The sequence below is a fragment of the Pseudopipra pipra genome, chromosome Z, assembly GCF_036250125.1.
Source record: "Pseudopipra pipra isolate bDixPip1 chromosome Z, bDixPip1.hap1, whole genome shotgun sequence".
In the NCBI taxonomy this organism is placed as follows: domain Eukaryota; kingdom Metazoa; phylum Chordata; class Aves; order Passeriformes; family Pipridae; genus Pseudopipra; species Pseudopipra pipra.
This window is the reverse complement of record NC_087581.1, coordinates 52,724,440-52,736,713: the sequence shown is the minus strand read 5'-3', so window position 1 is coordinate 52,736,713 and position 12,274 is coordinate 52,724,440. Positions and strand designations below refer to the sequence as shown.

At 35.8% G+C, this 12,274-nt stretch overlaps 1 protein-coding gene across 9 annotated transcripts in view; it reads left to right on the top strand.

The window, feature by feature from the left end:
* MCTP1 (multiple C2 and transmembrane domain containing 1) overlaps window positions 1-12,274 on the top strand; it is a 178,914-nt gene that overhangs the window by 90,388 nt on the left and 76,252 nt on the right. The window contains exon 16 of one of the 9 annotated variants that reach the window (XM_064641486.1): window positions 8,219-8,463. The exons of the other annotated variants lie outside the window; for them this stretch is intronic. Coding sequence (XP_064497556.1) covers window positions 8,219-8,224 — 6 coding nt within the window. The 3' untranslated portion in view covers window positions 8,225-8,463. Of the gene's footprint in view, window positions 1-8,218; window positions 8,464-12,274 lie in introns of those variants that run through there. 9 annotated transcript variants of the gene reach the window in all.

Below are 12,274 nucleotides of genomic sequence, written 5' to 3'. Positions count from 1 at the left end.
TGCCTTTAAAGTAAAATTCACAACTGAGTAACTAAATGGAACCACATATTTTACTTAGAGGAACACTAAACATGAAATAAGGGGGAATATAATTCTCAAAGTATTTGGTATCCCAAAATGGCCTCAGTAAAGTACTTTAATTGCCTGTTTGAACTTATAAGTGTTGCTCATAAAATAAACATTTTTCTTTTCTCACTTGGGAGCAGAGTACCCTCACCTAGTCACACCCATATGTCCTCAAATTAAAGCTTTCTATGAAGACATTCTCATATTCCTGTTGTATTCTTCTGATACTTTCTATACGTGTATATGCATGCACACAGAAAAGTCTCTTAGCCTTCCAAATATCAGTAAAATTACTTTCCCTACATCCAGGTAATTTGTCAGATCTAACTCACCTTGGCTTTGTCTTCTTTCAGACATTACAGAATTCATGTATGAAAATGACACAATAGCTTTTGATCAAGTGTTCGTTCTCTTGCACATACACCATTTAGTTGTGGAGGTGTGATGATAATCAATTGAAAAGGAAACAGGATTGAAAAGAGCTGGTCCCTAGCAGGAAATGAGACTGTAAAATAGTTTTGTCAACTTGCTTAGCTTTTCCCAATTAAAAAGGGAAATGATCACTACTGTATATTTAGGAAGCAACATTCACTCAAAGCTGAAGGAAAAGGATTATGTTTTGGGAGAGACTTGATATGACACCATCAGGAGTTGGAATGATTTGTGCTAGTTATTACATATTTTTCTTTTTTTTAACACTGTAATTTTTGGAGACTAAGAATTTTCAGACATATTTAAAAACTTGCTGGTGTTGCCATTGTTGATGCTATTATTGAGGATATAACACATAAACACCTTAAAATTGCTTTTTACTAAACCTGGGTGAAATGTATCATCAAATTGTCTTTGCCACCTCTTGTCTAGCATTTGAAATTGGAATAAGTGCTGGTAAAGTAGTTGCAAAAGCTTCTTACATTTCAGAAAAAGCCTTTCCAAAATTTTTTGTTGCTGTCAAAACTGCCTGTTCTCGAAAGAGAGATTTGCAGAGGTAAAGTGACATGGCAGTGGCAAGGCCAGGTACAAGATTAATTTCTGATGCACATTGCACACATGTGCAAGAGTCTTTCAGCTTTTTGTCAGCTGTATCTTGAGCAGGAAAGAGTAAGAAGTGGACCAGACTGCTCTGGGGTTTTGTTTGGGTTTGTTTGTTTGTTTGTTTGTTTGTGTTTTTCAAAGTAAAGCAGACAAAAAGAAAAGTTCTGTTTCCTCTTTCCTAATTTTCCATAGACCATCAGAACTGATATTGGACCTGTGTGAAATTACAGTGGAATTTGAGCTTTCTGCAACACTTAGCTATACTGTGTGCCAGGTTTTAGAAGGTGGGATAGGAAAGAAAAACAGTAAATAGTGGAACCTGATATATATGACCATAGAGATCCATTAAATACTCACACTGAAAGAACCTACCAGCACCAGCTGTTATTAAAAAAAACCCTATTTACTTAACTATAACAAATGAGGAATGATGCTGGTGTGGAAAAACTGTTGTCATCAGTCTACATCTTGTGTTTGTCACATTGTGTGTTTGCAAATCTGATACAAATAAAGACTGGGAAGTATTTATATACATAAAAGCTTCTTTTAGTATTTTGTTTTTAAAAAATCAGTTTCGTTTGACTTTTTTCACAAAGTGAACACATACTTGCTAGCCAGTTTAACAGTGAAATTCATTACCCAGGCACAGACCTAGTGCTGATTTTGGTAACGTAGAGCATCCTGTGTGCCGCCCAGCTGCTGTTCCAGGAAAGTGTCTGTCTTAGTTTCTCCATCATTTCTGCCATCACCATTCAGGCGACTGGGGTGCCCACCTGAGGATGTCTAAAATGGCATCAGCACTACCTTTAGGCACTTTAATTACTCCCTTAGGTGATTATTTTACCTGCATATGTATTTTAGGTACCTAAGTAGATTCCGTTCTGAGTTTCCTCACAGTCTTAGGGTGTTAAATCTCAAAAATACCTATGCAGTGCAGGGAATTATTTTCCTTAGTTTGCAGTTTCTGAAAAAATAAATAGCAGAATAGGCAATGGTATCCCAAGTCTTGAACCTTTCCCTTCACTACCAGACCGTTCTTCCCACCTCTTTTCCTTAGAAAATAGGTATTTGAGTATTCTGAAAGTATTTCATTATCCACGAAATTGTGGTTGATGAAAAATTGTAGAAATTGACAAAAACTACTAGTTACTCTCCTGTATTTAGAGTTACCTAAAAAGTTCTAAAAACAATTTTAGATTTCCTGGTAAGGCAGTGATGTGGCTAGAAATCTGGGCAGCCAATTTGTGTGAATTGCCATCTCTCTCTGGAGTGCGTTTCTGATAACCCAAGGCATGTACAAGGCAATCTCCCACTGCCTGGTGTTACTGGAAAAGTTGCAGAGTACTTCTGTTGGACCCATCATAGATACATGTCTGGAGAGGGCTTGCATTGCACTTTCCTCTTGAGTGCACATAACCGTCCTGAATGAAAAACTTTTCACTTGAAGGAATTCAGGCGACATTGATACTGATTTTGGTTAATTATTTAGTAATGGTGTTCTAAGGTAATGTGTACTCTATCACTCTTGGGTTCCCTGAGGTGCTCTTTCACAGTCGTTGCAGGAAGTCTCGGCCATTTAAATTTTCATGACTTAAAATGTGCACATGGTTGATTATAAGATATCTTAACTTTTCATCATCTTTTAGTGATGAGTTATATGAGAAGTAACACATCCTCACGTAGCCTCAGCCACATTACTTGTAAAGCCTGTGTGTTTTCAATGGCCTATCTTGCACCGTAACTTCTTTTACTGGTCATGGCAGGAGGAGCAAAATCTGCCTCAAAGATCTTTTTAGTAAAGTGTCAAAGAAAGAAAAAATGTTGTCTAGATAGTGTTTTAATATGTGAAGAAGTATGGACGGAATGTTAAATTTTTACCGAATGTGTTGCATAAGTGATTAAACTTCTGCAGGAAAGGAGAATTTCAGTTGACCTTGAAGTAAAAAGCCTGTATGTCATAGCCTCTTATTTGATAGAAGCAGCATTTCTTATCTTTCATTTTTAGCTTATTTATTTCTCAAAAGAAAAATAGTAGGAGTTTATATCTCCAAATCTGTTTAATACTTGGCAATAAGTAAGGAGGCATAATTTAAAAGCATTGTTTATTTTGGATTCACTGGTAGCTTGTACTTACTCCAGAATAAGTATTAGCACTTATCCAGTAGAGATAACTAACGTTGTGAGCACAGTTGATACTGAAGAGAAAAAAAAATAATAATTGTAAGTCAAATGGCTTCAGCTGATACTGAATAGACTTACAAGTTTATGGCAGATCTTTGAGTTTGTACATTTCCATGAATGACATCTGAAGTTAAAACACTCCCAACTGCTTTCCAGAGATATAAGTACTCTACGAAGAACCAAAAAGTAAAAAATTGACATAATTTAGTCTTGTTTTTCTGAGATTGACCACTGGTCTCACAGCTGTTATTAGCACTGCAAAGTTATCTGTTAAAACTAGTATTATGTAATTCAAACTTCTTGGACAATTAGTGTGCAACACTGGCTGAATTAGAAACATGATTTTCTCTCTTCAGTCTTACAGTAGCTGTGATTAGCTATGCCAGTTCTAATTGGCTGGTCTCTGTAAGCAGACACTGCTCATTAATGAAGGGGGACAGACACTTCCTAACCCCATTAAAAAAACCAAAAAGGTATCAAAGGAATGTGCTCAAAAATGAATAAAATTATTCTGTTTTGATGTACAGAATACATATTTTGCATTCACCACACCAGGAAGTGGCTCTGTATACTTTGAAAACTATGATTAAAACACCATCAAGCTGACATCAGTGCATATCTGTGATTCTCTGTACTCTGTGTGTCTCCTTTATATCATAACTTGAGGGATAAACATGTTAAGCTGAAGGTAAATGTCTGCTTTAATCATACCTCTGTGTCCTGGTTCCAGCCAGGAAATGGTTAATTTTTGCAGTAGCCAGGAGGGGGCATGACTAGGACCTGGAGGTTATTCTGTACTGCCTCGTATCATTGCTGGGAGTAGGGGTAAGGGAGTATTTTCCGGGGAGAAGGAATGCCTTCTGGGTTGGCATAGTGTGGCAGAGGGAGTGGTTGGGTATTGTTGTTTCCTCCTTCTTGCATCCACTGTCATTGGTATTGTCACTGTTACTGTTTGTTTTCTTATCTCATTGCTGTTTCCATCTCAGTCGGTTATCTTCACCTTTTGTGCCTCCAGTTCTCCTCTCCATCCCACCTCAGGGGAAGGGAGAATGGGGAGGGGGGTGAGCGATCGAGCAGTGCATGGTTTGGAGAGTCTCAGTGGGAGCACTGAATTGGAGAGTATCATTCCTAAACCACAACAAGTAACAAGGACAATGACAGGCTGTTTTTGGAAGTTGAGTGCATTTTAAAAAAACCCATTATTCGTTTAAGGCTCAGGCACAGTGTATTTTCTGCCAGACGAGAGAAGCACATTAGTATTCAGTATTTTCTTCCATTCGTCCTCAGTTTTTAAGTACACAAGTGCATGATGTCTGTTTAGCTTGAGATGCTCTTTTCTGGACTACTCTCACCTTAATAAAGTCAGCTTGTATGATTCTCTTCTTTCTCTGTTTCTTTCTGGTGCTCATTTACAAGGTAGAGAAGAAATCTCTTCCTCATCTCAGACCAGAAGGCACAGGTGTACATATTTGAATCTCTATTTTCCAATGACAAATTCTTCATTTGCAAGGAAAAGTGTATTTTTAATAATTAAATCCAGCTAATTCCTTTGAAGATGAGTGATCAGTACTGTAAGGGATACCATTAATGTTTATTTAAACCTGTTTTCCTTAAGAAAGAAAGACTGAGTAATTTTTTCTTGTTTCAGTGTTCTTTTTGCTGTTTTCTCTTGAAGAAAAAATAATACCAGCAGAAAATTATTCCTTCATCATTACTTAAATTTAAAATTTTTAATATTTATTGCAGTATTAATTATTACTTTTTTAAAGCACCACTGTTAGCAGAGGGATTCTGAGTTAATAAAAACATCATAGTATTAGTATATAAAACACAATATAATTTTCCCAAGACAATGATTACCAATGTTAGACCACATTAGCAGCACTTAATGCTTATTCCTTAAATGTGCTTGATTTTCATCAGTTAGGAATCATATCACAATATTGTAACAAGCAATCATAGAGATGTATTGGAGTGATATAGTTTACAACAGAGGTAACTAATGCCTTGCTTGAGCTTTGTTTCTGTGTTATATCATTGTCTTCATAGCATTACAGCTTCACATCAATCTGAATAGTGCTTTTAATACTGAATATTAGGCTTCTTCAATACAACTCCAGTGAAACACATTAAAAAAGTTATTTCTTCATGACAATCTATTAGTTGGAGCATTTGGAAAATAACTTTAGTGTGCTGATAGGTCTTTATAATGTAGTATTCTTTTCACATTCAAGAATCGCTTTGGGTGTGATTTACAGGGTTTTAACCTTTTAAGACACTTCAGCTTTGCTCAAAGGGTGCTTCAGGTTTTTATTAGCTACCTTGATTCCATCAGTATAAGCAAGATACATCTCTATAAATTACCGATTCTCTGGGGCATACTTCTTCGCGTGTTCAGAGTTGAGAGCTCTATCAGCCCCATCCAATGAATGGTGGACCAGTCTGGAGTTACCTACCACAGCCTGGGCTCCTGACCCCAGTCAGGCACCCTCCTGCCTCTCCACCAGAGCACCTGCAAACTGAGCCGTGCCCCATTCAGCCCTGCAAGAACAGCTCCATTGTCACATTTTCTGAGGGAAAATTATTCCAGTTCTACTTCTGAATTAAAAGCAAGGCTGTTATTACTCAAGGGATGTTAGGCCTCACTGCTCTCTTGAGAAAACAAATTTGCTGTAATTTTATCTGTAATTTAGTACTGCTTGCGTGCAAATAGAGTCTACATTGTATAGAATATGAGGAAGAAGTAAGGGTTTGTTAAAACCATAAAACGGTTGGGTAACCATTATATTTCCAAAAGCAGCCTTATCAAAGTCACAGGTTAAGTAAAAAAAAACAAACAAACCACAAAAAAACAAACCCACCCCCGATAAACAACAACCAACCTCCCCCCCAAACAAAAAACATTTATTACATTAACCATCTATTTTGAATTTGCTTCAAAGAAGTAAACTTTCTGTCTATATGGAGAATATGGCAAAATTGCAAGTTTCCCAAAGGTCAGTGAATAGAATTTGCCTTGACTAACAGCCCAGCCGAGAATGGCTGTGGTAAAGGCTACTCAGATCTTTTTTTCTGCAAGGTTTTTTTTTTTTGCTTTCTCACAGTAAATGTAGCAGAGTTTGCTGTTCTCAAGTTCCACTTTCTTGAAGAATATGATGTCAAAATGCTTAAATACTGTTTCCCTTTCGTTGGTTGATTCTTGATGATCAGCATTTAATAGAAATATTACTTTCCTGTATGCATAGGAAAACTTAGCCCTCACCAGTGATGCTGTTGAGGCTGGTCCAAATCAGTCGAGTATTTTATTCTGTCAAAGTTCATTTTTACAACTGTGTGCTTGTTTGCTGCCTTACATCCTGATTAGGCAGCAAATGTGCAAACTACTTTCTACATATTCTTGCTCTCTCTCTTTTTTTTTTTAATGAAAAAAAATCCAATCCAGTTGTAGGAGTTTGATCTTGCTGATTAGCAGAGGTAGAGTTAAGAACTTAATGTGGTTTCTAATTATTTGGCAGCTGTCATTAGTGAGTGACAATGTAGCTAATCCCTCCCGACACACAAGCCTGCTCCTCCATTCTCCCAAAAGCAGCAGCAGCCACCTCCAGGCTCACTCTTAGCTGAAGCTGGGAGCAGGGAGTGCGTATCTGACCTAGGATCTGAACCTGGGAATCTCTGGTTAGTATGCTTCATTGCCTGTGGATCACGGCTCTCACCCTTCTGCTCCTTTTCTTACAATGTCTAATATGCCTAATTTAAATTAAATTATTTTAATTAAATCATTCCACTGTTTCTCACCATGCAACATAGTTAAGAGCTGTAGCTGACAATGTTATAAATCAGGTGTCTCCCCTTGATTGGGTCAAAGTTAGTGAGCCAAAGATGACTGTGGATGCTGGCATAGGCAGAGCAAAAAGGATATGTGAAAAGACTCAGCACTTAAACTAGAACTGAGAGACACAGCAGTTACTGTTATAAGCATCAGTAGCATTCCTGCTGGTATTTTTCTCTCAGCATTGTCACAAGCACTGGGTTCACTGTTTGCGGGGAAGACAAAAGGCTGAGCAGGGAGTTTGTGGTTTCCAGATGGAAATAAAGCTCATCTTGGTTTATCTCTGATTTGAGCAATCCTGTCATTTGCCAGTCAGGGAGCGTAGTGAATTCTCCCCTGCATCACCAGAGTTTTTCGTAGATAACCCCTCGACAGCTGATGACATTGTACTGTGGTACTCAGAGGCTTGTGTTTATTTTATTTTCTGCAGACATCCATTCCTTCTCACATTTTTTTATTAAAAATCTGAATTAATCCCCTCCCTCAAGTTACACAGAGGAAAGTAAACAAAAAGCTTGAAGAATTCTAATGCAGGAGGAATGCTTTAAAACAAGGCTACCTGTGTTCTAAAATGTGATTATTGACTAATTAAATTCTGTGTCTGCCTTGCAATGACAAAGATAGCACTTCTTTGAGACCACTTTAAGATCCGGAAGGTAAAACCAACAACCCCACTTACCTCTGAAGTACCGGACTATCTACTTGCTCTATAATGTATTTCACCTCTGCTGAGTTTTGATTTTTAGAACTGATAGTCAAATATAAAATATAAATTAGATTAAAAATGACAGATTATTTCTGGGGTACTTTCAGTGTTCACTTTTATGATAGTTGCATTTTTTTTAAATTAATGCAGCTTAAAAATAATTTTAAGTTTCCCAAGACAAAGGAAGGAAATGAGACATTGGATGCACAAACAAAAGCTTTATTAGTTTACGACAAGTAATCCATCTTTTTGCATTAGTGTAGCATTCTACCCCAGATTATTTTTCATAATTGATAATTTGTGAGTCATATATGTTATTTATTCTTTTATGGGTTTCTAACTAGTGAATAATGGCAAAGGTCATAGAGATTTCATAAAGGAAATGGTTTTTGTTTTTTCAGTTTTGATTGCTGTTCTGAAGAATTTTGTGAATCTTTCAGAGAAAACCACAAAGAAAAAAAGTGATAGCCATTTTCCTGGAAGGAAGTTTATGCAAATACTGTTATAGGAATTCGAAGAAGAAATTAATTTTAGGACACACATGAAGCACTATAACAGGGTGAAAATATTTACCTAAATCAGTTGTGGTTTATGTAATAGTGATTAGTTTTAAAAGTTGGAAGTGTACGTATTGCCTATACATGCAGCAAAATTAAAAATTATATTTGCATGTGACTGAATAAATTTGATTTTTTCCCTATCAGAAATATTTTTGCAGTAGTTTTCCTTCTACCATGAAACTAGGGGGAATGATAAACATGTGCTATCTCCACTCTTTAGAAGGGGGAATGATAAACATGTGCTATCTCCACTCTTTAGAAGAATTTAATATTGGTTACGAGTTGAGAAAATATAACAAGGGGGACAAAAAGTCTTTGCATTTAAAATATTAGAAAGCACCAAAATGGGATTATGTGTTCGTGCATTAGTTTGTCACCGGGAAGTAATTAATGAAAGGATTTGGGCATATCATTTAAAATTTAGTTATCCTAATGAGAAAGCTAGTAGGAACTTTTCCCTTTACTAATATTTCTCCCACTACCCATGAACATTTTACCATTAACTGCTCACAGACTTTCTGATGCAATTGAAAATTGGGGGAACTGAATAAAATATGAATAAATTCAATTAGTGGGAAAGGCAACTTGATATAATTTACAGACAACTACATAGGAGGTATAAAATATTTTTAAATTAATTAAATACTAATTTCACACTGAAGTTGTTATGAATTTCCTGCTACAGCTTGTGTGGTTCTCTCCTCAACAGTCATTTAAATGTACTCTGAACATTTTAATTATAATGACACATTTCTATAGAAAATATGATCAAGGACTATCTTCATAATTAAAATAGAATTGAACTCATTTAATTGTAATGTAAGTATATTATTATAGGTAGAATATAATACTATAATGTGTATTCTTCCCCTCTCCGTTTCTAAAAATGAAAAAAAAAGAATAGGTTTTGGTAAAACTATTCTTGAAATTTCATCCAAAAATCGTGAATAAACGAATATTTTGCAAAAAAATTTGTATCTCAAATCAGTAACAATATCAGTAGGATCTTGTCCTTAAGAGATATTTTAGTTGCCTAAGAATAAAGCAAAAGATATGTATTGTTGCTGAACATTTTTTATTTCATTCTATGGCATACATCAATACCATTGGTTCTTTAAGGGTTTTTTTTTTTAGTTTTGACCAAAGCTTATGTTGTGGTTTTTTTCTTTGTGATAGTGTTTCTAGCCAAGCTGGAATTAGTTACTAATGTATTCTAAGTATTTCAGAAAAGTGCTTTAATGTAGATTATCTGTTCAACTGAGCCAGTAAAATAAGGCACTTTTTTAGCTCATCAGCTAATTGATTTTAAATGTCATAATTATTTTGATACAAATAAAAATTTATGTGGACATTTACTCCCTAAGAGGAATTTAGGATTTGGACAAATGGACACAAAAAAGTCTTGTTTTAAAATTCCCCCTTTCATAGCATGGCAGCGTTTTTAAAACTTACATAATTATACTTTGAAAGGATGCTGTCCTTTCATCACTATAGGTATAAAAAGTACAGCTTTTCAGTACAGAACTGCTGAATCCTATCTCTGAAAGGAAAATGTTTTGAATTATTACACTGTTTTATAATGAAAAATGCATTTAATAATATCTACCTTTTTATTTTCTGTTTTTATACTACTGTTGAAACTATTCCCCTTAAAAAAAGGAAAAGAAAGAAAGGATGTCAGAATTTTTTTGAAAGGCAGAATGTATTACTTTTGAATTGCATGGCTTGCCTGGGTCTTAGCCGAAGATATATACAAGAGAACTCTTCTGCTGCTGCTGTTATCATTATCTGCTGGATGTATACTGCAGTGGTGTCTACACTGTGGTGGGCACACCTTTGTTCCTAGAAGTTAACGAACTGAGCCTATGCTTCTGAATTCATATCGTTAAGTTCAATTCAAATCACTAGGGCTGTCCGCAAGAGTAAATTTACACATATGCATAAGTATTTGCCCTATCTGACCTGCCTAGGGGAGAGAAAAATGTGTAAAAGATGCAGGGAAGAAAAAGCTTGCCCTTAGATTAATGCAACTTCCCAAGCATCTCTTCATTATCTCAAAAAAATTGGATAAACTGTTGGTTTTAGGCTAAGTAATTCTCTGTACAGTTGCATTGTATTGGATGAAGCTTTTTTTATACAAGAGATATAGGATAGATGCATATTTAATATAGTACAAATACTTCCTGTCTTGCAACTTTCTGTATTTGCAAGACCAAGCATTAATTGTGATCTTTGAATGTGATCTTTTCATAGTTATGGCCAAGTTTAATTGTCAGCAAAAATATGCCTGAAATATGTGTGTCAGAGGAGCATAGAGCTTATTTAATGTTTGTCGATTAAAAAAAGAAAGCTTATTTTTCATGATCCTTTAAATTATTTAAAGAAAAAAAACGGAGAAAAATACACCATTGTAAGATTTGGAATTAAATTATTAGAATAAAAATCTTTGGTATCATGGATTTTAAAAATTTTTGGTAAAACGTGCTCTTTAGCCTGAAATTAAGAGGTATTGAGTTTAGTGATAATGCTAGTTCTGTCCTATTTCCTGATAAAAATAGGATCCTTTTTCCTGTTTCTCTGCATGTCATTCTCCACTTAAACCTGTAGGTAGCACCCTTGCATCACACAAAAATCGTTGCCATTCCTGAGAGACAATTACTATTTAGGTGGTGAAGTCTTTACTGCTGCAGACCTCTAAATGTAGCTAGTATTATTTGCATAATTTCCAGACTTAGATGACAATATGTGATCTTAAAACAGCAGATCACTCTCATGAGGAACCTCAGAGATACAATGTTCTCTCATAATTATTTGTTTTAATGTACTGTCCGCATAATTCTTCGTTTCTGTTTCCGATTTTCTTCTCTGTTCTGCAAAATACATGACACTAGTAGTCTCTTTTATTAGCTGAGTAAGGTAAACTCTATTAATTTAACTGAACTCTGTTCATTCTTCTCACTGTGGACTTGATCCATAAGTTATACCAACCAGCAATTGACCCTAGAGTTGCTGACTGCTGAGTTGGTGGTGATGGAGTTTCACTGAAACCACTGCACTGCAGGATCCGGCCACCTGAGGAGAATACCGACCTTGCTGTTAGTGCTGGGAAGGTGACCCGTTACCAGTGCTGCTATTACTTGCTTTTTCAACTTCGATATGCAGTGTCAAAAAATTTTAATACATGCATTACTGTTAAATCTGAGGCAGTTCAGATAGAAAATTGTTTTGCAAATAATTTTTTTCACCCCTCAGTATGTGCTTCATAATATCATTGCTTATATTTCCTGAACCCAGTGATATCATACCATCTCTTAAAATGGCAGTTTGTTTTCCTTTGCAGTTGCTCTTCAGAGTCACATAATGCAGAATGTCTCTAGATTTATTATTTTTTTCCTAGGAGGTCGTACCAAAGAAGATGTGGTTATTGTTCTTACCCATGATCATAATGTGCTCAATAAAACTGTTGACATTTACTCGATTTTACTAAGATTGTGTTTAATTTTAGTAAGAGTCAGTAAGTAGGATATAACAAGAAAAAAATCATACAATGCTCTTGTTAATGTACAAGTTAATGATTTTGTCTGTGTGCTGGACTGAGATATTTGAGAAGGGAACACTGAATGTCTGAGAGAGCCTCCCATGAGCAAGCTGGTTTTTAGTCGTATTGTCTGAATGCTTGGTTGTGTATTAGAAGATGCAAAGTGTGATGCAGGTGGGAGGGAACTAACCTTTGACTCACTGTAACAGCAGAAAAAGATCCAGACTATCAGCATGGGAGTTTCCAGCCTTTCCATTTCTCACTAGAATAGAACACATTTTTTTTGTGGATGAGAGAGGCACAGATTGAATTCCCAGATGCACCAAGCCACTCTTTGTCTGGGTTGGGTTTTGTTTTGT